Genomic DNA, 27,713 nt, shown 5'->3' on the forward strand with positions numbered 1-27,713 from the left:
TGTTTGAGGTTGTGGACAGGTGTCTTTTATACTGATAACGAGTTCAAACAGGTGCCATTAATACAGGTAACGAGTGGAGGACAGAGGAGCCTCTTAAAGAAGTTGTTACAGGTCTGTGAGAGCCAGAAATCTTGCTTGTTTGTAGGTGACCAAATACTTATTTTACAGAGGAATTTACCAATTAATTCATTAAAAATCCTACAATGTGATTTCCTGGATTCTTTCCCCCCATTCTGTCTCTCATAGTTGAAGTGTACCTAGGATGAAAATTACAGGCCTCTCTCATCTTTTTAAGTGGGAGAACTTGCACAATTGGTGGCTGACCTAAATACTTTTTTGCCCCACTGTATGTAATCACCACCATGACACACATGATGATTACTGTGAGTGCTATGGACCAGTAGTCTTTGATGCAGGACATGGGCAAAATTGTTGGCGCAAGGATGATGGTAGTCATCTTGACACACATCCGAACAGTTGCCTGGTTTGGCAGATTTTGATGTCTGTTGGGGCATCTGCAAGCTGATCAGCACATTCCCTGAGCACCTGGCCAGATACGTTTCCTAGGTGTTAACTCTGAAGTGTTTTCTTGACATCCACTTTGGACACAGTGTTTGGTCTTGGGGAAATGGGGTGGTCTTCCTCCAAGCTGTGCATAGAAATCCTTCAGTGTGCCTGCGAGTGAGGCAGCATGCCAAGTTATGTCACTTTGTACTCAGCCTGAATGTTTTTTCACATAGTGTCTTTGGTGTTGGGAAATTGCGCATTAATTCTTTATGCATAGTTGTGAATATTTGAATGTTCTCAACCTCTCTACGTTAGTCACACACTACGTCCTGCCTCAGACACCCTTGATCCACTGCAAAAAGTGCATATTTTAAATCTGCTGAAAGTGTTCAAGCTAGTTGAAATCGAAGGTGTATATGCCCTTTAAAGGAGATACGCAGAACCTTTTATTTTTAAATACATTTCTGAGTTTATAGCATCTCCATCCTTGACTCTTGTATGCTGCATAAATGGGAATAAAAAATATATATTTTTGAGAGCTAAAATCGACCGCAAAGTTGTTTTTCGAGCTACCCCGCAGAGCCAGGCAGCCCTGAGTGTGTGACGTCACAGCAGGAACCAGTTTTAAGGCCGAGGCCTTTGACAGCTATAGACCAAAGTCATATAAATAAAAATTTATGGTGAAAGTAAGAAATACCGTTACTGACTTGCTCAACTAAGACTGATTTGACTTCATTGATTGTGGGTTGATTCTCATTAAAACAGGATAGGTGTTATAACTTGTGCAATGTTTTTTCATGCATGCATTTTCACTGATAAAATGTAAAAGGCTAATTAAATAATCAGATGAACTGAGACAATCACATTCAGAAGCAAATTAAATAATCTTATACCAGTAACTTAAATACATAATACAAGTTACTAGGGCTGCAACTAACGATTATTTTAATAATCGATTAATCTGTCGATTATTTTTTCGATTAATCGATGAATCGGATAAAAAACAAACAAAAAAGCATTAATTTCCAACCCTTTATTCAAAAAAAAATTTCACAGTGCTAAAAATCTTTAGTGCAAAAGTGCAAAAACATGTTGATCCTTGATCATCCCTGACCAGTAAAAAAAAAAAAAAATATATATATATATATATATATGCGCTTTTTTAAAATAAAGTGCACAAAAAGAGGTATGGAACATATAATAGTTGCATAAGAAAAAACAAGTGCAAGAACACAAGTTAAAGTTAAAAACTGCTATGAACTGGGGCAGGAAGGTTTGTAATGTTTTTTAAGTTGTCCATGGAGATTATTCCAGGAAGCTGGTGCAATATTTCTTTGCACCTTATGTCAGAAAATTAACACTTGCAGCTTATTAATTAAATTATTAATTTATTATTACCATCACTGTAGTAAGTGCAAGTTAATTTATACCCCACATTTAAACACAGCTTAAGCTGTCTAAGTGCTATAAAAGAACTTTAAAATGAAATTAAAAAGTACAACACACACAGATATATATTTGTCAACAATAACCAATATGGGACAAAACAGAATATATATAACAATTTGAAAAATTAATGAGGCAAAAAAGGTGAGTGAATAAAAACGTGTGTTTAGCCTTACAAACTATACCACCCCTGCTCTACCACTGTCATTAACGAGCTAATGATAACGTTAGTTTTATTAACTTTTCATGCTTGTCAAGCTGGACATCGAGCAAACACCAGCACCAGACGAGCTTTGGAGGGATGTTAATGTTACGTTTCATCACTTCAAAGCGGAGCAAACATAGGTGTCATTGTGACTTACCCTGCTGTTGAACTCCCGTCCTCCTCATCAATGACTCCAACGTGTTTTCGTTTCAGGTGCTGGATCATTACTGTGGTGCTCCCGTGCCATGTCATGTCACTTATGCACATTTTACAAGTAACACACTTGTTCGTTTTGTTTAGCGTGAAATCAGTGGCGATCCTAGAGTGATTTACTCCTCGGGCAAAACCCCCTGCTGGCGCCCCCCCACCCGTCGTTTTTTTTTTTTTTTTTTTTTGGGACCGTTTTTTTTTTTTTTTTTCGCGCCCGCACTCGTGCCGCATTGGGCTCTGCATTAAGGGGTGTTCACACGGCAACTTTTACTCCGGTGTAGCACCGGGGCTGCCCCGGTAGAGCGTTCACACGGTACAAAGTTATACCGGTGTAGCCCCTGAAAGCTGCTTAAACCGGTGCAAATCTAACCCTGCTCGGGAGGTGGTTTAAGAAATTTACTCCGGAGTAAATGCTAGTTTGCGGGGCAGCACCGATATAAAATGGGACGTCTGAACGCTACAGGAGTAGACTCGCTACGCGTGACGAGAGTTGATTACATACGGGCATTGCATAACTTGCATCCTGGTATTTTGCGCTTCCAAAATGGCGAATATCAACAACAACAGAACTGCGTGTCTTCCAGTGTTGCCAGATTTGGCAGTTTTAAGTGCATTTTGACGGATTTGAACATATTTTGGGATGGAAAACGTCAGAAATATCTGGCAACACTGGTGTCTTCATCCACGTTGTTTTCCCGGCGCTTGGTGATGCCATGACAACCGGGAAAAAGAAGTACATTTTCACGCATGCGCATATTTCATTTCCGCATTATTACTATCGGAAATGATAGTAATAATGATAGGAAATGATAGTAATAAAAGGAAATATCAAAACTTTATTACTATCAAAGGAAATGATAGTAATAAAGTTTTTGCTACTATAACACGGTCGCAGAAACTGCCGTGTGACCGCAAGTGGGGCTGCACCGGTGCTAACACGCTTCTCTCTAGTAAGCAGGGTTGTGACGTGTGAACGCTGCGCAAAATTTACACCGGTGTAAGATATATCGCAACAAAATACATCGGTGCAGCATCGATGCAAATATGTGCAGTGTGAACACCCTATTAGACAACAGAATGTTAACAGCTTTACATGGTCATTTAAACATTTCTCGTCGTGTGTTGTACGTCGCGGACACGGCCCGTTATAAATTTGCTGTTACCAGAATGGCAATGATCAGGGCCGGTTCTGCCCTAATCTGGACCCGGGTGCAACATCGCACAACACCCCCTAAAAAAAAAAAACACACACACACCAGTCTAAATCAGGACAACCATCACATAACTATAAACATTTTATATCAACTATTTTAACTAAATGGGCTATAATAAATAAGCCTGCAGGCAGCCATGGCGGGCTGCCTCAGAAAAGTAACCATTCAATGACACAACTGAAAGCCTGCAGCCACGGCGGGCTGCCTCAGAAAAGTAACCATTTGTCCTACCTTAAAACTCGTTTTGCATTTTCTGCCTCCTTTTTTGTATTTTCGACCCTGCGTTTCTTTTCTTTTCTGAAAACCCGATTTGTGTCCAGACATTTTGTTCTGCTACCAACGAACTAACTCGTCAGGTCTCGTCTCTCGAGCCCGCGATGATTCCCGTGGGAAGGGCAACAATTGATACATTTTTACAAACAGCCAATAGGGAGGTTGCAACGTTCAGGCTCTCCTTTGCTCACAGACACTCAGTAATGCACTTATTCAGGAACAGAGAGAACTCTTTATTTTTTACTTTATCTTATTTTTTGGGGCCCCTCTCCACACCAGTCCCAGGTGCAAATGCTACCGTTGCTACCCCTCCAGAACCGGCCCTGGCAATGATCAAGTCGTAATGTATTACTTAAGACTCTGTGTAATGTCATAGTAGTGTAGTACTATGGTAGTAAAGTCTTTTTCGCTACGTTCACACTGCAAGGCTTAATGCTCAATTCCGATTTTTTTGTGAAATCCGATTTTTTTGTGAGGTCGTTCACATTAACAAATATATGCGACTTGTATGTGATCCTCAGTATGAACGAAAAGCGACCTAAAAGTGTTCCGCATGCGCATTGCAGGATACAACGACGTCACACGCAGTGAGCATGGCCAGTGTTTACGGAAGTAAAACCGCCCGGTTGCGGTATGACCCATCCAATCTAGCTTGAATAGCTGCATCCCCCCAAATGGAAATCAGCTCCCTAACCTCTGCGTCCTTCCATTGAGAAGATTCAGAACCTTCACAGCCCGAAGCGTCCCTCGCATTGATGTCATGCGCAGGGGCGCAGATACGTTTTTTGAACTGGGGGGGACAAAAAACTGGGGGGGACAAAGCTGCCAGCAAACCAACCCCAACCCCGATATGCCTGTCAAACTTGTTGTTAGTAACCATAGCAACCAAGCTCGAGCTCGCAACCTGTGCAGTCTGCGCAGCTCAACCAACCGAATATCAGTCTTTGTTTTGTTTTATGTGAGTTGTTGCAACTATGTATACACTGCTGTGCACCTCAATAAACCGAATGGTAATTAGTCTTTTGATTTTTCCGTGAGGTTTGCCTTATGCAAAGAAAGACATCATAGACGTTTTTTCCTCCCTATAAGTGGGGGGGACCGAACGAAGTGAATTTAAATCTGGGTGGTGTTGTAACTTTTTTTTGAGAGACCTGCCGCCTACTTCAGCGCAGAATAGTGACGTTTGTGGCTTGTTGATGACGTGTAAGTCGGATGAATGCGACTTGGCGGTTCAGACTGAAGCCGCATATGAAAAGATCGGATAGGAATCGGAATTAGGACCACATATCCAAACGGCCTGGGTCGGATTTGAAAAAATCGGATCTGTGTCGTTCATATTGTCAATAAAAGATCGGCTACAGGTCACATATGGGCGAAAAGATCGGATTTGAGTCACTTCAGCCTGCAGTGTGAACGTAGCCTAAGATGACTAGTACAACGTTCCGCTGGCGGGATTGTGCATATTATGGGGCTACGACAAGTTAGGCACACACACACACACACACACACTGATGACGTCACCTGCGCAACTTTGGTATTGGGCTTCCCCATCCAAAATGTTCATTCCAGCTTAATGGTGCATTACCGTCCGCCACCTTCTGCTCCGGAGTGTGAACTCCGCGCTCAACTCCAACCAGAGACTTTTTTAATAATAGAATGACTTTGTTCAAACGGTCTGTGACTTGGTAATCGCGCGACACGACGAATCGATAATGAAATTCGTTGCCAACACTTTTAATAATCGATTTTTATCGATTCGTTGTTGCAGCCCTGCAAGTTACATGTATTAATCTAAATGCAGGTAAACAACGAGTGTTGTTTTTTTTGTATCCAAATGAGTCGCAGCTTACCTGTCTGTTCTCGCTTCTTGAAGGCCGATCGTTTTGAAACCATCTGACTTTCAGTTGTTCGTTCAGTTCTCTGTTCATTCGCTTCTTCCACATAAGGGCGAGATATTGCTGCTGAGGCAAGTATATCCAGCGGAGAAATCGGACGGCTGATCCACTCGTTCTCCATTTTCTCCATACGGAGTACTCCGCCATTACTGCTTGGCTCAGGCAATTACTAAAACCTGGGACGGGATGTCACCGGTTTTAGCAACAATAGCGGGGAGGTAACTGCCCGAGCGATATGTCACGTTCCGTCCCGGGTTTTAGCAACTACCCTTGGCTCACGCTCCGGGAGAACTGGTGCAACTGAACTTGCTTTCCTTTTCTTGTAGTTTTCTTTTCCTTTAATTGTTGGTACTGCACCCTCTTTCAATACGGGCTTATAGCCAACGCTCCTCAACAGATCAGGGGTATCGTACAAGTCTTAAGTAAAATGTGCAGAGCAGAGGAGAGACCACTTCGTAGGCGCCTGATGTGCCCGTGAATTTCTCACAAAATGCATCCAAATCTTTTCAGTTTGAACATTCTTGGACCATGAATGCAACATAAATCCACCTTCTGTCATGTTGCTGCACCCGCCAGCAACACTTCTACATGGCATGGTGATTAAATTAGCTCAAAATGGAGGATCGGAGTTGCGGTCAGCTCTGTGTTTTAGTATAGCGGAAATGGTGACGAGATCCGTGACGTCACAGCAGGAAGTCTATCGGTCTCAAGGTCATTCACTCAGACCACTACCCATATGGATCATTTTAATCATAAATACTATATTAGATTTATTGTCCATGCTTAAAACTACTCCTATGCCATTCTTGAGGTTTCAAGCATTTATAAATAAAAAGTGAGGCCATGGTTCTGTGTATATGCTTTAAGCTCACTGTAATAAACAAACCATGAATGTTTGTACCTTTTTTTTATTTATTTATTTATTTATTTATTTATTTTTAAATGTGAGTACTAAAATAAAGAACTATTTGTGTTAAAGTTTGAATTGTTAAATGTGATCTGTTTATAGGAAAACTAGGGCAATACCTTTCAAATATATTTTGTCATCAGTTTTGTCCCAGCGGTAATCTGACACTTTATCAGTATTGTATTTCATTGTTTTGGTCCTGTTTATCTCGGCTTTGTTGTTTTTAGTTTCAGATTTCAGTATTTTTTTGCCCTGTAACGTTTTTCTTTTGGTTTCCTGGGTAGAAAGGTTCTGCATCGTCTCAATATTGATTTACCCTGTAAATGACTGCATGCAAACCATTTGCTCTACATTCTTACGTTTTTATATAAAATTTTAATGTTCCAAGAGTTTTAAATATCTTTCCCAAGTATTTAAAAAGTAGCAATGTGCACCCCTCCCCCGATAATCCAATCTATAAGTGAAATGAAATATTCTCTTTAGTTTTACTGTGAACAAAAAAGTAAAAGGTTATTTTAAAGCATGTACCTCATGCTTCAGTTGATGTTAAGTTTTGATGTGCCTTGCACTGCACTACATCTTAAGTTTTACTAGCATTATGTATTACATATTTTGTCACAAAGAAGAGCATAAACTGCATTTGTGTTGAAGTTGGTGTTTGTGTTTTTTCTTTAGGAATGCTCAACTAGAAAGTAATGCTGCTAAACTTGGAAGCAGCCTCCCCGCTGCACGCAAAACTGGCACAACTATCTGTGGGGTTGTGTATAAGGTGACCATTTAATATCTTAAAAACCTTATGCAAAGCTTGCCACCTTAAAGCAGGGTGTCTCCAAAATGGCTTGTATTATGAGTTTTGCTTTCACCCAACTGGTACAGCAACAAATGTGTATGCTGTACTTACAGTACCAGTCAAAAGTTTGAACACACTAACTCCTTTTGTTTTTCTGTATTTTGACTACTTTCTAAAGTGTAGAACAATACTGAAGGCATCAGAAGTCTCATCTCATTATCTCTAGCCGCTTTATCCTGTTCTCCAGGGTCTCAGGCAAGCTGGAGCCTATCCCAGCTGACTACGGGCGAAAGGCGGGGTACACCCTGGACAAGTCGCCAGGTCATCACAGGGCTGACACATAGACAACCATTCACACTCACATTCACACCTACAGTCAATTTAGAGTCACCAGTTAACCTAACCTGCATGTCTTTGGACTGTGGGGGAAACCGGAGCACCCGGAGGAAACCCACGTGGACACGGGGAGAACATGCAAACTCCACACAGAAAGGCCCTCGCCGGCCACGGGGCTCGAACCTGGACCTTCTTGCTGTGAGGCGACAGTGCTAACCACTACACCACTGTGCCGCCCGGCATCAGAAGTATGGATAGCATTATGTGGTAAACAGAGTAAAAAAAAAAAAAAAAAGTGTTAAATTTTCGTATTTAGATTCTTCAAAATAGCCACAGTTTATAGCTATGTGACAAAAAAAGAACTTGATGTATCATAAATGATACCACTGAAAGGGGCTTGAAATATATTTAAACAGAATTTCAAAGTTCCTTTTGTGACAATTATGAACAAAGTCATACCATTTTGAATGTTGAAAAATCTGGCTGGCTAATTTTGGTCAATTGTTGTACATTTAAAAAAAAAAAAAGCAATCAGCAAAAGTGTGACCACTTCCCTAGAAAAATATCCATCCATCCATTATCCGAAACTGCTTATCCTGTATAGGGTTGCAGACAAGCTGGAGCCTATCCCAAGTGACTATGGGTGAGAGGCGGGGTACACCCTGGACAAGTCACCAGGTTATCGCAGGGCTGACACAGAGACAAACAACCATTCACACTCACGGTCAATTTAGAGCCACCAATTAGCCTAACCTGCATGTCTTTGGACTGTGGGGGAAACCGGAGCACCCGGAGGAAACCCACACAGACACGGGGAGAACATGCAAACTCCACACAGAAAGGCCCCCATCGGCCACTGGGCTTGAACCCAGAACCTTCTTGCTGTGAGGTGACAGTGCTAACCACTATACCACCGTGCTACCCCACCCTTCTAAATGTTAAATTCTAAATCTCTTGACATGGCTCTAGAAATTATCTGGTACCTCCCTTTTTATTTTCTTATCCATGAAAATGATGCTAGCTAATTTAATCACTAATTAATTGGCTAAAACTAAGTATTAATTTAAACTTGGCATGAGCCAAAAAAAAGGCCATAACTTCCATACTAAGAAATTAACGAAGTAAAAAAAAATTCTTGTTCCATATACAGTGGAGGAAATAATTATTTGATCCCTTGCTGATTTTGTAAGTTTGTCCACTGACAAAGAAATAAACATTCTATAATTTTAATGATGGGTTTATTTTAACTGTGAGAGACAAAACATCAAAAAGAAAATCCAGAAAATAACTTCATGTAAAAGATATAAGCTGATTTGCATTTCTTTGAGTGAAATAAGTATTTGAACCCTCTAGCAAACAAGACTTGGTATGTATTTGGTGGCAAAACCCTTGATGGCAAGCACAGCCGTCAGATGTTTCTTGTAGTTGATGACCAGGTTTGCGCACATGTCAGGAGGAATTTTGGTCCACTCCTCTTTGCAGATCATCTCTAGATCATTAAGGTTTTGAGGCTGTCGCTTCGCAACTCAGAGCTTCAGCTCCCTCCATAGGTTTTCTATGGGATTAAGGTCTGAAGACTGGCTAGGCTGCTCCATGACCTTAATGTGCTTCTTCTTGAGCCACTCCTTTGTTGCCTTGGCTGTATGTTTTGGGTCATTGTCGTGCTGGAAGACCCATCCACGACCCATTTTCAGTGTCCTGGCAGAGGGAAGGAGGTTGTTACTCAGGATTTTACGGTACATGGCCACGTCCATTCTTCCGTTGATGTGGTGAAGTAGTCCTGTGCCCTTAGCAGAGAAACACCCCCAAAGCATAATGTTTCCACCTCCATGCTTGATAGTGGGGATGGTGTTCTTTGGGTCATAGTCAGCATTTTTCTTCCTCCAAACACGGCGAGTTGAGTTAATGCCAAAGAGCTCGATTTTGGTCTCATCTGACCACAGCACCTTCTCCCAGTCACTCTCAGAATCATTCAGGTGTTCATTGGCAAACTTCAGACGGGCCTGCACATGTGCCTTCTTGAGCAGGGGGACTTTGCGGGCACTGCGGGATTTTAATCCATTACGGCATAATGTGTTACCAATGCATGGTAGCCGCGGGGTCTTAAAAGTCTTAGTCTTAAATTTAATATTCCAAAATTAAGGCCTTAAAAAGTCTTAAATTGCTTTGCCCAAGTCTTAATTTTTTTAAACAAAGGTCTTAAATTTACTCATACTATTCTACGATGTGAAAATGTGGGTTTTGCGTAACATCAGTGAATTTCTTGGAGTATGCGCAAAGAAAGAAAGAAACAATATTGATACATTTTCGCGTCGGTGCAATCGTTGGAGTCCGTGGTGGAGAGGAGACTCCGTGAATCGCAGCATGGGGAAGTGTCGTTTTAATCAGCAGTGGCTTTCAGATGAAAGATATCGTGATTGGGTGAGGGAGGTTCCTGGAAGTGACATTGAAGCAAGATGCTGTGTTTGTCGAAAGGCCTTCAAGTTGTCCACTATAGGTCATTTCGCTTTAGAGTCTCACATGAAGAGTTCAAAGCACATTGCATCTGCCCTCCACCGCCACCAGCCCATCGCTCAGTTCTGCACGGTTCAATCTCCGAATGCACCTGGAGTTGGCACTAGCACCACTGTCGAACGTCAGCAGCATCAGCCAAGCCAGACATCATCGGCAAGGCTAGCAACAACACAAGGGCCGAGCAGTGGCATGATGGGTGTCGGTGGAACCCCGACACTTCAGGCAGAGGTGCTCTGGATTTTAAAAACAATTACGGAACACTACTGCTCATACAGCTCGAATGAGGGCATAAGCGAACTCTTTAAGGCTATGTTCCCAGACTCGGAAGTCGCTACAACATTCTCCTGTGGAAAAAACAAAACGTCTTACACAACAAAATTTGGTCTTGTTCCTTATATAACGAAGGAGTTGGTCAAAGACGTTAACGAGGCAAGTGGTGGATTTATCTCATTGTGTCTCTTATCTATCCACCTCCACATCTATGTCTTCCCTCCCTCCCTTGTTTACTAGGAGTATTTACATTTCTTTTTATTCTTCAAAATGTAAAATGGTTGAAGCAAGTTGAATGCTGGGAAACTAAGATGGAGTTTGTCTGTTTATCATCTCTGGGTGCATGGTCATAATTAGTTCAGAGACCGTTTGGGCCTTGAGTTGGGCCCTCAGTTTGGCTTTTTGGCTGGTGAGTGCACACCATTGTACCAATGTATTGGTACGCCAATTGCATTTTTGTGCACCTTTTAAGAGACTTTTGGCTTGCCTCTTTTCTATCGATCTATCTATCTCTATCTCTCTTCCCATCTATCCCCCTCGTCTCTTATCTATCTATGCCCCTCTGTATCTCTCTCCCTCCCTCGTTTACAAGGGTACAAAATGTAAAATGGTTGAAGCAAGTGCTGGGAAACTAAGACAGAGTTTGTCTGTTTAGAGTGTTGTGAATGTTTTGATATTTTATTTTAAAAAAAAATACACCCACATCACTTTTTTATTTTAAGTATCATCTCTGGGTGCATGGTCATAATTAGTTCAGAGACAGTTCTTTAGGCCTCGAGTTAGGCCCTCAGTTTGGCTTTTTGACTGGTGAGTGCACACCTTTGGCATTAATGTGTTGGTATGCCTATTACATTTTTGTGTACCTTTAAGGCCATGACGTGGACCCTACGTTGTGCTCCTTTCTTCCAGGTTTAGACTTGTTTTTTTTGTCTTGAATGTGAAGATTCGACAAGCAATGCACATAATGACTTAAGTATATAACTTTTATAATAAAAGTATTTTTACTTGAAACATTTGTCATTATTGTGAATTTGATCTGGTGTTCTACGACCGCATAATGGGTGCGATGTAGGTCTTAATTCTCATTTAAGTGGTCTTAAAAAGGTCTTAAAGTCTTAAATTTATGGTGGTCAAACCTGGGGAAACCCTGGAATGGTTTTCTTGGTGACTGTGGTCCCAGCTGCCTTAAGATCATTAACAAGCTCCTCCCGTGTAGTTCTAGGCTGATCTCTCACCTTTCTCGTGATCATTGATACCCCACGAGGTGAGATCTTGCGTGGGGCCCCAGACCAGGGTCGATTGATGGTCATTTTGTATTTCTTCCATTTTCAAACTATTGCACCAACAGTTATCTCCTTCTCACCCAGCTTCTTGCTTATGGTTTTGTAGCCCAGTCCAGCCTTGTGCAGCTCTACAATCTTGTCCCTGACATCCTTGGACAGCTCTTTGGTCTTGCCCATGTTGGAGAGGTTGGAGTCTGATTGATTGATCGATTGAGTCTGTGGACAGGTGTCTTTTATACAGGTGTCAATTTAAGACAGCTGTCTTTAATGCAGGTAACGAGTTGATTAGGAGTGTCTAACTGGTCTGTGGGAGCCAGAACTCTTAATGGTTGGTAGGGGATCAAATACTTATTTCACTCAATGAAATGCAAATCAATTTATATATTTTATAAAATGTGATATTTTCTGGATTTTCTTTTTGATATTCTATCTCTCACTGTTAAACCTACCCTTAAAATTATAGACTGTTCATATCTTTGCCAGTGGGCAAACTTACAAAATCAGCAAGGGATCAAATAATTATTTCCTCCACTGTATGATCCTTATATAGAATAAGAATTTTTAAAAAATCATAAGAATAAATTCTTTTTCCATATATGATCCTTGTCAGAATAGTCAATCCTCTTTTTTTTTTTTTTTTAAATAAATTTGACTGTAACTCAATAGCAAACAACAAACCACCACAAAAACATAAATGCATGACACGAGTAATATAAATGATTAACTTGAGCAGTTTCAGTGGCAAACTCAGCCAGATTTCTGCAACTTCTGCCCAGACATCCAATTTGTCTGAACCTCAAACTATGATGCTCCAGATTATTTGAAAACAAGCGATGCAGACAACTGTATTAACTAACAAACAAAATGAGATTTGACACCAAGTTATCTTCATATAATGTGTCGATTTTAATGAACCAAAGTTTCAGCAACTTCATTCACACACTTCTACATCTATTTACAAAAAGAAAGATGACATGATGAGTTTTGTGGACAACGTCATCAACACAGGTGTACTTTTGTGGACAACAGGTGGATTTTGTGGACGTCGTCAATACAGGTAGTCCCTAGGGCTGCACAATATATCGAAAAAGTATCGATATCGCGATATCATAGTTTGCGATACACATACCGCAAAAATTACTTAAATTTCGATAAAAGGCACATTTTTCTGTGCCGTCCAATCACATTTGAATGTCAACAAGCGCCGCGGGATAACTCCGCCCCCTATTGCAAAACAAGTAAAATCCTCGTGGTGATGGTGGAAGCGGTAGCAAGTGTGGTGAGACAAACTTGTGTGAGGAGGAACTGGTTTCCAAAAAAAAAAAAAGTACTTTGGATTCAGGAGGGATGACGTACTGCAAACTCAGGTACTTTGCAAGACATGTAAGTTACCTGTAAAACAGTGGTGGGGCGGCTCACTGAGACAAACACTGCTGTACAGCAGCATAAAAACATAAAACCGCGCTCTCTCTCTCTCTCACACACCACCGCTCTCTCTCACACACACTACCGCTAGCTCACTCACACACACTCCCGCTCTCTCTCTCTCTCACTCACACACACACACTACTGCTCGCTCACTCTCTCTCTCTCACACACACACACACACACACCACTGCTCTCTCACCCGCATGTGTTATTAACAGATTGTGTTTGAGTTTATGGTGAATCTGTGTCGCTCACCTTCATCTCCCGGGAGCCGCTGAAATTGCCATTTTGAATGCTTTATGTTAATGTAATGTAGTTTTCAGTTTTTTGTTTACTTCAACTTAAGACATTTTCTGCTGCGCTCACAAAAATTAAGAGATTTAAAGATGATTGATGGACACCATTGCAGGTGTAGCCATGTTTTTCCAATAAAAAAATTATGTTGGAATGGAAGCGATGCATTGGGTGTTTTTTTTTTTTTTTTTTTTTTTTTTTTTTTAAATGCTAGATACAGGGCAGAACGGCGAGTAGAGGTAAGAAAAACATATATTTAATTATCGTGATACATATCGAGATATTCAGTCATGTTATCGAATATCGCATATTTTTCTGATATCGTGCAGCCCTAATAGTCCCACAATGCAGCTTCAAATCTAGACTTAAGTCATGGTAGAGCATGTGATCCAAGCCTGATCAGCAGCAGTGAACCGGGTGATCAGTGATCGGATGACCTGATTTTCACATACCTACCGTTTAGACGCTTTGTACTTTTGTAAATAACCTATGGAACATATGGAATTATGTGATAAGCAAAAAAGTGTCAAAATCAAAATGCGTTTCACATTTTAGATTTTTCAAAGTATCCAGCATTTACCTTAATGATGCTTTGCACACTATTGGTGTTATCTTAACCAGCTTCATGAGGTAGTCACTTGGAATGCTTTTCGATTAACAGCTGTGCCCCGTCAAAAGTTAATTGCTGCAATTTTTTGCTTTCGTAATTTGAGATCAAACAGTAAATAATAAAAATACAGTAAATGGTCTTATTTGACTACTGTAGTAATCCATTATGTCAAGAACCACTCAACTAGGTAAAGAGAAACGACAATCCATCATTACTTTAAGACACAAAGTGACTTTTTTTTTTTAAATAAGAAAAACAAAGGAAAAACATTGAATTAGGTGTGTCCAAACTTTTGACTGGAACTGTATAAGCAAGCATATTGCAAAAACATTTTTTGATAATCTGTTGATCTCTAATATTAGAATTTCTAATTAAGATTGTTTTAATAGAGGTATGGAGAAAATAATATCCATCATGTATTAATTAAGGAGGCGGCACGGTGGTGTAGTGGTTAGCGCTGTCGCCTCACAACAAGAAGGTCCGGGTTCGAGCCCCGTGGCCGGCGAGGGCCTTTCTGTGTGGAGTTTGCATGTTCTCCCCGTGTCCGCGTGGGTTTCCTCCACAGTCCAAAGACATGCAGGTTGGGTTAACTGGTGACTCTAAATTGACTGTGGGTGTGAATGGCTGTCTGTGTCTATGTGTCAGCCCTGTGATGACCTGGCGACTTGTCCAGGGTGTACCCCGCCTTTCGCCCGTAGTCAGCTGGGATAGGCTCCAGCTTGCCTGCAACCCTGTAGAAGGATAAAGCGGCTAGATATAATGAGATGAGATTAATTAAGGATGGTCAGAATATATATATATATATAAGTGTGTGTGTATGTGTGTTTTTGTTTAAAAAAAAAAAAAACAACAACCCAGGATTGTATTTGTTACGAGTTTGTGAATTCTTTTCTTATACCATCTTAAGGATGGCGTGGTTCTGGGAGCTGATACAAGAGCAACTGAAGGAATGGTTGTAGCAGATAAGAACTGCTCTAAGATCCACTACATCTCTCCTAACATCTAGTGAGCACTGAATCACACACACCTGTGCAGTTGCTGCTTCTCCATCCACAGATGTACTCCAGTATAATTTTGTGTGTGTGTGTGTGTATATATGTAGCTGTTGCGGAGCTGGTACAGCAGCAGACACTGAGATGACTACTCAGCTAATCTCCTCAAATCTGGAGCTGCATTCTCTCTCCACCAACCGCCTTCCAAGAGTTGCCACAGCCAATCGCATGCTCAAACAGATGCTCTTCAGGTGACTAGAAAGCTTTCACTTTCTCCAAGTACCTCTTGCTGTATTTACAATCGTTTGTGAAAGTATCATTATTCATTATGTGGTGCACTTCTATAAATGAAAGACTTAAGAGCATGCAGCTATATGCATCTGTCTAACATATTTCAAAATTTCCCATTAGTTGTTTAATTGGATTGAGAGGAACACCATTGGTCCCCAAACTATTCCAGTAGAATGCACACCACAGCATAATAGACCTACAGATTTTCCCGTAATTTTTTTTTTTTTTAAATAAACTTTAGGGAGGTCACATCACTATGCAATATGACCTCCCTAAAATTTTCATAGTATCTAAATCAGGTTTGTTGAACTCAAATTCTGACCAGGCCACATCAGCATTTTTATTTATTTATTTATTTTAACCTTGAAAGGACCATCTCCTCGGCACTCAGCCATAGCCATTTGTGGCAGAGTGCCCAAGAGAACAGATTTGAAAATAAACTTGGGTTTATCTTCCAAGCAAGTTTGTAATGGTTCCAGTTAATGTCCACTTTTTTTAAATTTTATTTTTTTTATTATTGTCCTAACAATAGGGCACGTTTTCAGGTGAGTACCTATAATGTATAAAATGTGGGGTTTTTTTTTTTTTAAATAACCATTCCTTGATTTTATGAAGGTCAATACACTTCTCCCTCATTTGGTTTGTGTGTTCTCTTATCTTTCCCATGCTGATGGATGACTAAGCGAATTTGGCCTCTGCGTCGTGTCATATTTGTGCTCCAGTTAATCAGGAAGTCATGGATTACAGCTTGAAAGTTCCTACACAATCCACTCAACTCAAAATGTACAATTTAAATGGAAAACATGCTTCAGTTCCATTGTACTCACTATAATTTTCCCTGAAAATCTCAGGGGTACCAATAATAGTGGAACATGTGTTTTTGATAAATTATTTCTTGAGGGACTTGTTTTTCTCTGAATAAATTTATTTCAAAGGTTGGATTTTTTTCTTATTTTTCAGTGTGAGCTGAAGCTACGTCACCAAAAGGTGGATTTTTTTTTTCGCTCCTTCTAGCCCTTTATTGCTAATCTTTGCAAGAGGTGCCAATAATTGTGGGCAGTACTGTATTGTACAGAATGTGGGTAGTCTGTGTGATGCTATGGATGTGCTGTGTAGAGAAGTGAAACTATTCAGCGGTAGTAAATTAGGGGCCATTGTATTTTTTTATTATTATTATTATTTTTTTTTTTTAATTTATTTAGAGTCCTAAATCTGAAGATGATTGCAAATCACTGCATACAGATTCCTTTTTCCATTTCCTTTTTTATTTTATCCATCCGTGTGTGTAACTAATGACGTGTGTGTTTAGATACCAGGGCTATATTGGAGCAGCGCTGGTGTTGGGTGGGGTTGACTGCAATGGTCCCCACCTGTACAGCATCTACCCTCATGGCTCAACAGACAAGCTACCCTATGTTACCATGGGTGAGTTTCTGATGCATTTCTTTTCAACACATTTCTTGTATTTCATATTGCTGGAGAGAATCAGGAGGCAGGTTTTCAGAGATCTTCATTCAACCCAATCTGAAATGTTTTGTTCACACCCCACCTAAATACATTTCAGCAAGGTCATTCATTACCATGCTCTTTATTGTTACGAAAATTATATCAGGACTCATTCCTGTTGCAGGCCTTTAGCAGGCTAATTGTTAACCTTTTAAAGAGAGGACCGACATTCTTTAGAAGGAAACGGATTCCATGAGTCCTATGTGTTCAGAAATGGGTAATGTAAATGCAACCATAATTAAAATCAAAGTTAATATTTAAACCAAAGTCAGTGTTGATGTATTTTCATAATTAGTTTATTTTAGCTATGAATTTTGTGGTGAATTTATTATCTAGTGAGAAATGCAACATTTCTGTTCATGTTGCCGGACCACCTAGTCAACTACGCTATAAGGTCTAGTGTCAAAACCCTTAAGTGGATTCTTTTGAGATGCAAATGCTGTGTAAATGGTTATGGGTTTCGTATGCCCACTTGGATCACTTCAGCTGGAGTTTTAATACCAGCTCTAAATGGGAGTCTAAAGGCTTTAGAGCCAGGGAGATTCAAATAAAATTTCTGAAGGTCCATTTACATAAGATTTCATTCATCTCATTATCTCTAGCTGCTTTATCCTGTTCTACAGGGTCGCAGGCAAGCTGGAGCCTATCCCAGCTGACTACGGGCGAAAGGCGGGGTACACCCTGGACAAGTCGCCAGGTCATCACAGGGCTGACACACAGACACAGACAACCATTCACACTCACATTCACACCTACGGTCAATTTAGAGTCACCAGTTAACCTAACCTGCATGTCTTTGGACTGTGGGGGAAACCAGAGCACCCGGAGGAAACCCACGCGGACACGGGGAGAACATGCAAACTCCACACAGAAAGGCCCTCCCCGGCCACGGGGCTCGAACCCAGACCTTCTTGCTGTGAGGCGACAGCGCTAACCACTACACCACCGTGCCGCCCTACATAAGATTTCTTGCATACAAATGTTCAGATAAGTTGAAGGTGACAAGTTACTATTTAACCATTATTGATGATTTTCAAGGCTATAAATGGCAATTTAAAGTGGCTATGTTTTTTGTTTAGTAGTGGCACTTCATAACTTTTGATAAGTGCCCAAGACTATAGAAGTGTGTGCATGTGGCTCTCTGTTAATCTTACTGAAGCATGCTGCTACAGAAAGTTTTAACCAATCCTACCCATTCCTGCAGTTATTTATTACTATTATGTAAGCTGTACTGGTTCATGTTTTACAAAACTAGTCACCGACCTGTGGCCAGGCATTTTTTGGAATGCTTGATTTGGTCTAATGAAATACTGAAATCACATCTGGACTGTGGGCTGCTAGTTGACGGCCCTTGTTTTAGAGGATCATATCTATATACAGTGAATCTGGTTTAAAAAAAAAGATTAATCTTAAAATTAATAATGACTTTTTTGCTGATGCTAATTTCACAGCAACTACTGCTGCTTACCCTGTGGTTGTGTTATATATTCCTGTGTAAAATCGAAGAGGTATCTTTATTACAAGAAATAGAATAAAGGTTTACCCGAATGCAAAACAATAATTGTTACTGCGTCTTGTAAACTCATTGTACGAGTACAAAATTGCTAATTGTCATTGTATAGTTCTTGAAGCTTTCTACATCATAATGAAACATAATATGCTTGGCTATATAATAACGAAACACAGTAAAACAACGAAGGGCACAGCAAAGGGCAAATGTTTTGGTGAAATGGATATAGGCTTGTGCAAAAAGTTCAAAATGAAGGCAGTGAATAAATGACCATTATTTTGGAAAAGGAAAGAAGGTGGGTGTGGCTTTTTTAAACACAAGAAATAAGTATTCAGACACTTTAAAAAATTATTAATATATAGCACACATGTATACTTCCTGTGCATGTATCAACTTCACACCCATAATGTCATGCAAGATTTCACACCTCCAATGAACTAATGATAAGGAAGGTAATAGAGATGCTAGCATTCACTTTAGAAAAAAAGGGGGGGGGGGGGGGGGAATGCAGGGATGACCTGAAAGCTGTTGGAGCAACAGTTACAGAATACTACAAGCAATGAACTGCACCACGATCATTCATTCCTACACAACACAAAAAAGAAATGCCAGTATGTATGTCTAAATATGTTTGGGCAAATTGTAACCATTTGGAAAAATGGAACCCTTTGGCAATAATTCAGCTTATGTTTGCAGTAAGAATGGTTGTACGTCTGATCTCAGGAACACAGTACCCATGGTGAGGTATGGAAGTGGGAGCATCATGATGTGCAGCTGCTTCTCTGCAAACAGTACTTGGGACATTATACATTATCGAAGGAAACATGAATGGAGCAATGTAAAGGGACATGCACTATATGGCCAGAGGTTTCTGGACACTTAACCATAACACTTGTATGTGCTTTTTAAAGATTCTGTCCCAGATTTAGCCCCTCCTTCCTGTTTTATATCATCCACTCTTCTGCGAAGGCTTTACACTAGATTTTGGAGCATGGCTGAAGAGATTTCAGCCACAAGAGCATTAATGAAGTGGCATTGATGTCAGGCAAGATGGCCTAGGGCACTGTTGTCATTCCACTTCATCTCAAAGCTGTTCATTGGGCTTGAGTTTAGGGCTCTGTGCTGGCCACTCAGGTTCTTCCAATCCAACCTTGGCCCACCATGTCTTCATGGACCTAGCTTTGTGCACTGAGGTATTGTCATGTGATCGCAAGTTTGGGCTAGTTCCCTTAGTTCGAATGAAGGGAAATTGTAACGCTACAGGATACAAAGACATCCTACATAATTGTGTTTCCAAATGTTTGTGGAAGGTCCTCAGCTGAACACATTTCAACGATGACCCCACACATACAACCAAAATGACTCAAGAAGGCAGTGCATGGCCAATCTCCTGACTTGAATACCATTTTTGAAAATTTATGGAAGATTTTGAAATTGCATCAGTGGGCTATTGTACCTTGGGAAATTGAAGAGGAATGGGGCAAAATGTAACCACAATACTGCAAACATTACTACTTTTGCAGTGACTGCTTTGAGATGTCTAAAGTAACCAATAATGTTGGTAATTTTATGGTATCTGAATATTTTCCCCCATATCAATTTAATGTTTTAAAATATAACTTTATGCATATGATTACATACTTTTGTTCATATTTATAAGTAAATTAAGATAATGGGACAAAGGTAGGTGTGTGTGTGTGTGTGTGTGTGTGTGTGTGTGTGTGTGTGTGTGTGTGTGTGTGTGTTTGTTTTTTCCCCCCCTCTTTTTCCCTCCCCTGACATGGCTCATTTAGTGACCTTTCATAAAAGCTCAAGTTCACATAAGGAATTAATACTAAACCATGGAATAAAAGGCAATAGTAGAAGACTTGTGTGCCAATGGAAAAAATGTAGCAGTATAACTGCACCTGAGAGAGTCAAAATCAAGAGACAAATTGCGGAGAAGTTGAATTATTTTTGAAACAAAGTGGGGTAATAAGTAAATGTGACTTTAAAATGGAGACGGGGGGGCGACCTATACTGTGCCTAGGTGATTGTGCACACCATGCATGTCACACAGGGAAACTACTAATTTAAAATTGTTATAAGTGTCTTGACTGTTGTCCTGGAAGTGTTTTTTAAAGGTGTGTTTTAAACATGTTTAAAAGGTGACGTGGCAAATGGAACACAGATTTTAAGCCCGTTTTCATCCTTAAAAAAAAAAATCTAATCATGATGATCTTTTATTCATAAGTGTGATGAGCATGACCTCTTCACTTAGCTGTGACATTTCTTTTCTGTGTATGCACAAATGGACCATCCTGTTCTGTTTGTGGCCATTTCTTTTGTCATTACTGAATGAGCTTAATTTGAGTTTTTCTTCATTTTCTGTTATGTCCTAGTATAAAATGACTTGTTTTTTACCTCAGTGTTCTTGATGGCATTCTTATGCTATGTTCACATATACAGTGGGGCAAAAAAAGTATTTAGTCAGTCACCAATTGTGCAAGTTCTCCCACTTAAAAAGATGAGAGGCCTGTAATTTTCATCATAGGTACACTTCAACTATGAGAGACAAAAGGAGAAAAAAAAATCCAGAAAATCACTGTCTGATTTTTAAAGAATTTATTTGCAAATTATGGTGGAAAATAAATAAGTATTTGGTCAATAACAAAAGTTCATCTCAATACTTTGTTATATACCCTTTGTTGGTAATGACAGAGGTCAAACGTTTTCTGTAAGTCTTCACAAGGTTTTCACACACTGTTGCTGGTATTTTGGCCCATTCCTCCATGCAGATCTCCTCTAGAGCAGTGATGTTTTGGGGCTGTCGCTGGGCAACACGGACTTTCAACTCCCTCCAAAGATTTTCTATGGGGTTGAGATCTGGAGATTGGCTAGGCCACTCCAGGACCTTGAAATGCTTCTTACGAAGCCACTCCTTCGTTGCCCGGGCAGTATGTTTGGGATCATTGTCATGCTGAAAGACCCAGCCACGTTTCATCTTCAATGCCCTTGCTGATGGAAGGAGGTTTTCACTCAAAATCTCACGATACATGGCCCCATTCATTCTTTCCTTTACACGGATCAGTCGTCCTGGTCCCTTTGCAGAAAAACAGCCCCAAAGCATGATGTTTCCACCCCCATGCTTCACAGTAGGTATGGTGTTCTTTGGATGCAACTCGGCATTCTTTCTCCTCCAAACACGACAAGTTGAGTTTTTACCAAAAAGTTCTATTTTGGTTTCATCTGACCATATGACAATTCTCCCAATCCTCTTCTGGATCATCCAAATGCTCTCTAGCAAACTTCAGACGGGCCTGGACATGTACTGGCTTAAGCAGGGGGACACGTCTGGCACTGCAGGATTTGAGTCCCTGGCGGTATAGTGCGTTACTGATGGTAGCCTTTGTTACTTTGGTCCCAGCTCTCTGCAGGTCATTCACTAGGTCCCCCCCGTGTGGTTCTGGGAGTTTTGCTCACCGTTCTTGTGATCATTTTGACCCCATGGGGTGAGATCTTGCATGGAGCCCCAGATCGAGGGAGATTATCAGTGGTCTTGTATATCTTCCATTTTCTAATAATTGCTCCCACACTTGATTTCTTCACACCAAGCTGCTTACCTATTGCAGATTCAGTCTTCCCAGCCTGGTGCAGGTCTACAATTTTGTTTCTGGTGTCCTTTGACAGCTCTTTGGTCTTGGCCATAGTGGAGTTTGGAGTGCGACTGTTTGAGGTTGTGGACAGGTGTCTTTTATACTGATAACGAGTTCAAACAGGTGCCATTAATACAGGTAACGAGTGGAGGACAGAGGAGCCTCTTAAAGAAGTTGTTACAGGTCTGTGAGAGCCAGAAATCTTGCTTGTTTGTAGGTGACCAAATACTTATTTTACCGAGGAATTTACCAATTAATTCATTAAAAATCCTACAATGTGATTTCCTGAATTCTTTCCCCCTATTCTGTCTCTCATAGTTGAAGTGTACCTATGATGAAATTTACAGGCCTCTCTCATCTTTTTAAGTGGGAGAACTTGCACAATTGGTGGCTGACTAAATACTTTTTTGCCCCACTGTATACCGGTACGATAGTGGTATAACTGTATCGATACAAAGTATACCGGTACAGTTTAGTGCATCTGTCCACACTAGCGAGAAATGTTTGCGATTTTCTTTCACGGTAGTTGAAATGCGCGTGCGCGAAATGTTTCCGTGGTTACCGAATAACTTCCTTCCGAGAATATGGCGGATGAAACAACGTGTGTGTGCTTTTTGCTGTCAATGTACAGTCTGTATTTCTGGTGGTCATTTATTCAGTCGAATTGTATAAAACGCGCGAGGCAGTTGAGAAAGAAACAAAGAAAACGAATCTCCCTTTCTCCCCCTCACTTTCTCCCTCTTTCCTTCTCTTCCTCTCCCTTTCTCCCCCCTTACTTTGCTCCATGTAGCTCCACGGTCGTTTTGAGCCATTTTGACGTTTTATTTACAGCTGGAAAGCACGTGCGTATTGTATTGTATGAATAACCCGGAAGACGTAGGAATGGTTCATTGTGCTTGCGCATTATATTTGTATCGATACAGAACCGCTTCACACTACAGTGAAGCGCTACAGTACCGATACTGTACCGGTACGATACCCATACATTTGTGGGTTTCGTACTGATACAGTTATACCGCTACAGTACCAGTATAGTTGCTAGTGTGGACAGGTGTTGCAGTAGGAAAGTAGTATCGTATCGGTACAAAATCCCTAGTGTGGACAGGGTATTAGTCCTTGACTTACTGATGTTAATTCATGAGTGTATTTTTGATGGAGATGGCAAAGCACTTCTTTGAGCCTCTCTGGACAAGGAAATTATTAAAATGTGGGGTTTTTTTTAAATAATTTAAACCTGACAGGAAGTCAAATCGAGGGTTAGTATTCGTATGCATGAATTTACACATGTTCTGGAACAAGAGTAGGATTTCTTTTTTCCTTCAAAATTGCACAGTTTTCATGTTTCACCAAAAATTTTTTGGGTAAATGCGCCTATGAACATTTTATCCATAAATCTGTTAATATCCACCTTGATGAACAAGGCTCATTGTGGGTAAATGTGCAGTGGATAGATGCACTGGAGGTATATCAAGTCGCAAAAACCAAAGTGTCTGAATATTCATTTCTTCTCAATGTATTTGGGTTACAACAGTGCCCAAAACAGAGGCCACAAATACAGGGTTTTGATTGTGAACCGGCTAGATGAATGGGTGTTTGGGAAGACCACTGCAGTTGGAGAAACTGGACCAAAATTGCGTCTAAAGTGTTGACAGTGCTTTGTTTGTACGTTGATCTTTTGTGTAAGATGACCACATCACAGGAAATAATATGAGTCTGAAACTTGTCTTTCAGAGCTACTAAACCAGTGACTGAACATCTCTTGCTGTTTTTCTGATAAGGTTTTATTGTTTAGATTTGATTTGATGGTGTCTAATGTGTATATGTGGGTGGGGGTGTGTGCCTAGGCTCTGGATCTCTAGCTGCTATGGCTGTGTTTGAAGATCGATACAAGCCTGATATGGAGGTTAGTTCTTTTCCTCATTGGCCTTTTGATCAGGTTTTTCATACTTAAGAGAAATAATCTTAATAATGATTTCTTCTTTACTCATTAGGAGGAAGAGGCAAAGCTCCTGGTGCGTGATGCAATAGCAGCTGGTATATTCAACGATCTGGGCTCAGGTAGTAACATTGACTTGTGTGTGATCACCAAAGGCAAGGTGGATTACCTGAGACCACATGATGAAGCCAATAAGAAGGGCATCAGGTGAGTCAGGAATATGTGCAGAGATGACTACATTTATTTGAATTTTAACCTCAGCATTTAATGACACAAATTTTGTTTTTACCACTAAATGAGAGGGACAGTCTTCTGCTTGCATAATTCTAGCGGTTTACATACAACCCCTGGCAAAAAAACCAAGCAAACAAAAAAAGGAATCACTACTCTTGGATGTTCATTCAGCTGTTTTACTTTGTAGCAAAAAAAAAAAAATCAGATATGACAATTTTTATTTAACATTCTGGCTTTGTAAAATATACCTAAAAAAAATTAAATGAAATTGTAATTCATGGCCCCATTTTTTATTTTATTTTTTATTTTTTTTAAGATCAAGTAGAGGAAAAAAATTTATGGAATCACTCAATGATGAGGGGAAAATTATGGAATCGCCTTATAACTTGCATTTCTAAAACAAATACCCACACAAGCCTAAATCTGCAAATTAGTCTGCAGTTAAGAGTGCTTGTAGACCTTAGTGAGCTGTTGCACCTGCCTGATTGACAGGAAACATGGCCCCAACAAGAGAGCAGTCAGTTGAAACAATGGAAAGGATTATAAAACTCCTTAAAGAAGGTAATTCAACACGGAGTGTGGCAAAAAATGTTGGTTGTTCCCAGTCAGCAGTATCTAAAATTTGGAGCAAGTACAAACAAAATGGGAAGGTTGTAAAAGGGAAACATACAGGTAGACCAAGGAAGACATCAAAGCGTCAGGACGGGAAACTCAAAGCAATACATCTTGAAAATAGAAATATACAACAAAAGAAATGAAAAACAAATGGGCAGAAACAGGAGTCAATGTTTGTGACCGAGCTGTAAGAAATTGGCTGAAGGAAATTTACATTTGGCTTTTACATACAGAAAAGCAAAATGTAAACCATCATTAACATCTAAACAGAAGAAAACAAGGTTACAGTGGGCTAAAGAGAGGCAGTCATGGACTGTGGATGACTGGATGAAAGTGATATTCCGTGATGAATCACGAATCTGCATCGGGCAAGATGATGATGCTGGAACTTTTGTTTGGTGCCGTTCCAATGAAACATAAAGATGACTGACTGAAGAAAACAAGCAAATTTCTGCAGTCATTGATATGGGGTTGCATGTCTGGTAAAGGACCTGGGGAGATGGCAGTCATTACCTCGACAGTAAAGTCACAGGTGTACACTATTTTGGACACTTTTTTCCATATTCGATCAGTCAAAAGTACTTTTGGTGATGAAGTCATTTTCCAGGATGATGATGCATCTTGCTACAGAGCAAAGAGCATTAAAACTTTTATTCAGGAAAGGCATATCAACTCAGTGACATGGCCAGCAAACAGTTCAGATCTCAATCCAATTGAAAATTTATAGTGGAAATTGGGGGGGGAGGTCCATGACAAGGCTCCATCCTGCGAAGCTGATCTGTCAACTGCTGTACGAGAAAGTTGGAATCTGATGAACATTGTGTTTCATGAGTGAAGTCCATGCCTCAAAGAATTCAAGCTGTCATAAAAGCCAAAGGAGGTGCAGCAAAGTACAAATTGTGCGGGGTGATGATTCCATAATTATTTCCCCCATGATTCCATACAGTAACTTCATCATTGAGTGAGTCTGTAAAAAAAAAAATTTTCCTCTACTTGATGTTTGAGGGAAAAAAGTGGCATTAATTACTTTAATTTTTTGAGGTATATTTTACAAAGCCAGAATGTTCAGCTGTTAAATAAAATAATCTTGTCTTTTTTTTTTTTTTTGCTGCAAAGTAAAACAGCTGAATGAACGTCCTCCAAGAGTAGTGATTCCATATTTTTTGCCATGGGTTATAGGTAACTTTCACAAGACAGTGAGCTGTCACGGTTTCCTTTCTCTGGCTTAAACAAAAATAATGCTTCTATGTCTAGCACTCTTAACAACATACTAACCAAAAAGTCCTGTAAGATCTTTAAGGTTTTCAATATGCACACACCCTGATTTGTACCCATTGTTCTTCCTGCAGAGCTGGTGACTATAAATACAAGCAAGGCACTACAAGTGTTCTGACAAAGTCAGTGACCCCAGTCCAGATGGAGGTCGTGGAAGAGAGTGTGCAGACCATGGACACCTCCTGAAGACATTTTTCTTTTATCTCTTATGTGGCAATGTTACTCCACTGTTTACAATAAAATGTGTTGTGAAAAGCCTTGGTGTGAAACAGTCAGTAATATGGAAGGAGGAGAAACCAGAGATTTTGTCTGAGCAAAAGTAGATAAAATATGTCAGTGGTATGATAGTTATATAGCACTTTTCACAAACCCAGGGTTGTTTTAGATAGTGGTGATAATTAAAAAAATTAATTGGACTAAGCAGTAAATAAGGAAGAGAAACATGCACTGAAGGAGCTGGGGGTCAAGAAGGAAGATATTGAAGGAACCAGCAGCAGATTGAAAATCACTTGGCAGAGCAGTGGAGATTAACAATGTGCAAAAGAGCTGTCTCGGTGCTGTGCTGTGTACAGAAGCCAGATTGAAAATATTGCAAAAAGCATTTCATTTTAAATTTGAGGAAAGTGGTTTGTCACCACCAAGGGACAAAAAAATTTCAGAACCATTGAAGTACAATGGCAACATAAAAGCAGAACATTCCATCATAGAGGTGTTTCACCTAAGTGATAGAATACCATCTTTACCCAAATTGTGATTTTAGAATTGTGCTTTCTTAATCCTAATAGAGGTCTCCTATGGATATTTGTTGGTGATTTGACTGGTTGGTAGATATTTCTTGATAATTGTGCACAACTGTTCTAAAATCTTCTATGAAGGCATTCTACAAATGTAATTACAGGCTAGGATATTGGTGCCTCCCAAAGGTGGAGTTGCAAGCTGGAAATTAAACCAGCACATGGTATTGGCAGGCCATGGACCCACCATCATCAACTATTAAGTTTCGTGCTGCTAGGCAAGTATGGGTTTAAAAAAAAAAAAAAAAAAAAAGGCTAATCACTGTATCATCTTTTGCTGCCTTCAAATTAGTATTCATATTAATTCACAAAGCCCTGCGATGACCTGGCAGCTTGTCCAGGGTGTACCCTGCCTCTCGCTCATAGTCAGCTGGGATGGGCTCCAGCTTGCCCATGACCCTGCACAGAATAAGTGGTTACGGATAATGGATTAATTCACGATTGTACACACAACTTCAGTTGCATAGAGCTTCAGCTGCAGTTCAGACAAGTAAAAGCTTGGTACATATGTAACTGGTTCGATGAAACCCATAATATAAGCAGCAGGGGCAGTGAGACCCTCCAACAAAGTCACTGACATGATGCACTAAATGCTGCTGTTTTACACCCAGACCATTCTCATTGGCTGGGACCAGTTACAGAATGGTGTAAAGGTTAGAGAAGCAGTTTTGGGACCAAAACATCGCTGGTTCAATATCCTTGAATCACCAGGTAGGGGGAGTGAGTGAACAGCACAACTGCTC

General features: G+C 40.3%; 1 protein-coding gene across 1 annotated transcript in view; it reads left to right on the plus strand.

Annotated features, from left to right (window-relative positions):
* psmb7 (proteasome 20S subunit beta 7) overlaps positions 1-26,431 on the plus strand; it is a 39,501-nt gene extending 13,070 nt beyond the window's left edge. Inside the window, exons 2-8 of the mRNA XM_060935717.1 lie at positions 7,333-7,426; positions 15,090-15,187; positions 15,285-15,425; positions 16,775-16,890; positions 23,961-24,019; positions 24,108-24,259; positions 26,251-26,431. Of these exons, the coding sequence (XP_060791700.1) occupies positions 7,333-7,426; positions 15,090-15,187; positions 15,285-15,425; positions 16,775-16,890; positions 23,961-24,019; positions 24,108-24,259; positions 26,251-26,362 (772 nt within the window). The 3' untranslated portion in view covers positions 26,363-26,431. The remainder of the gene's footprint in view (positions 1-7,332; positions 7,427-15,089; positions 15,188-15,284; positions 15,426-16,774; positions 16,891-23,960; positions 24,020-24,107; positions 24,260-26,250) is intronic.
* The last annotated feature ends 1,282 nt before the right edge of the window (positions 26,432-27,713 follow it).

The sequence above is a fragment of the Neoarius graeffei genome, chromosome 12 (assembly GCF_027579695.1).
Source record: "Neoarius graeffei isolate fNeoGra1 chromosome 12, fNeoGra1.pri, whole genome shotgun sequence".
Lineage (NCBI taxonomy): Eukaryota > Metazoa > Chordata > Actinopteri > Siluriformes > Ariidae > Neoarius > Neoarius graeffei.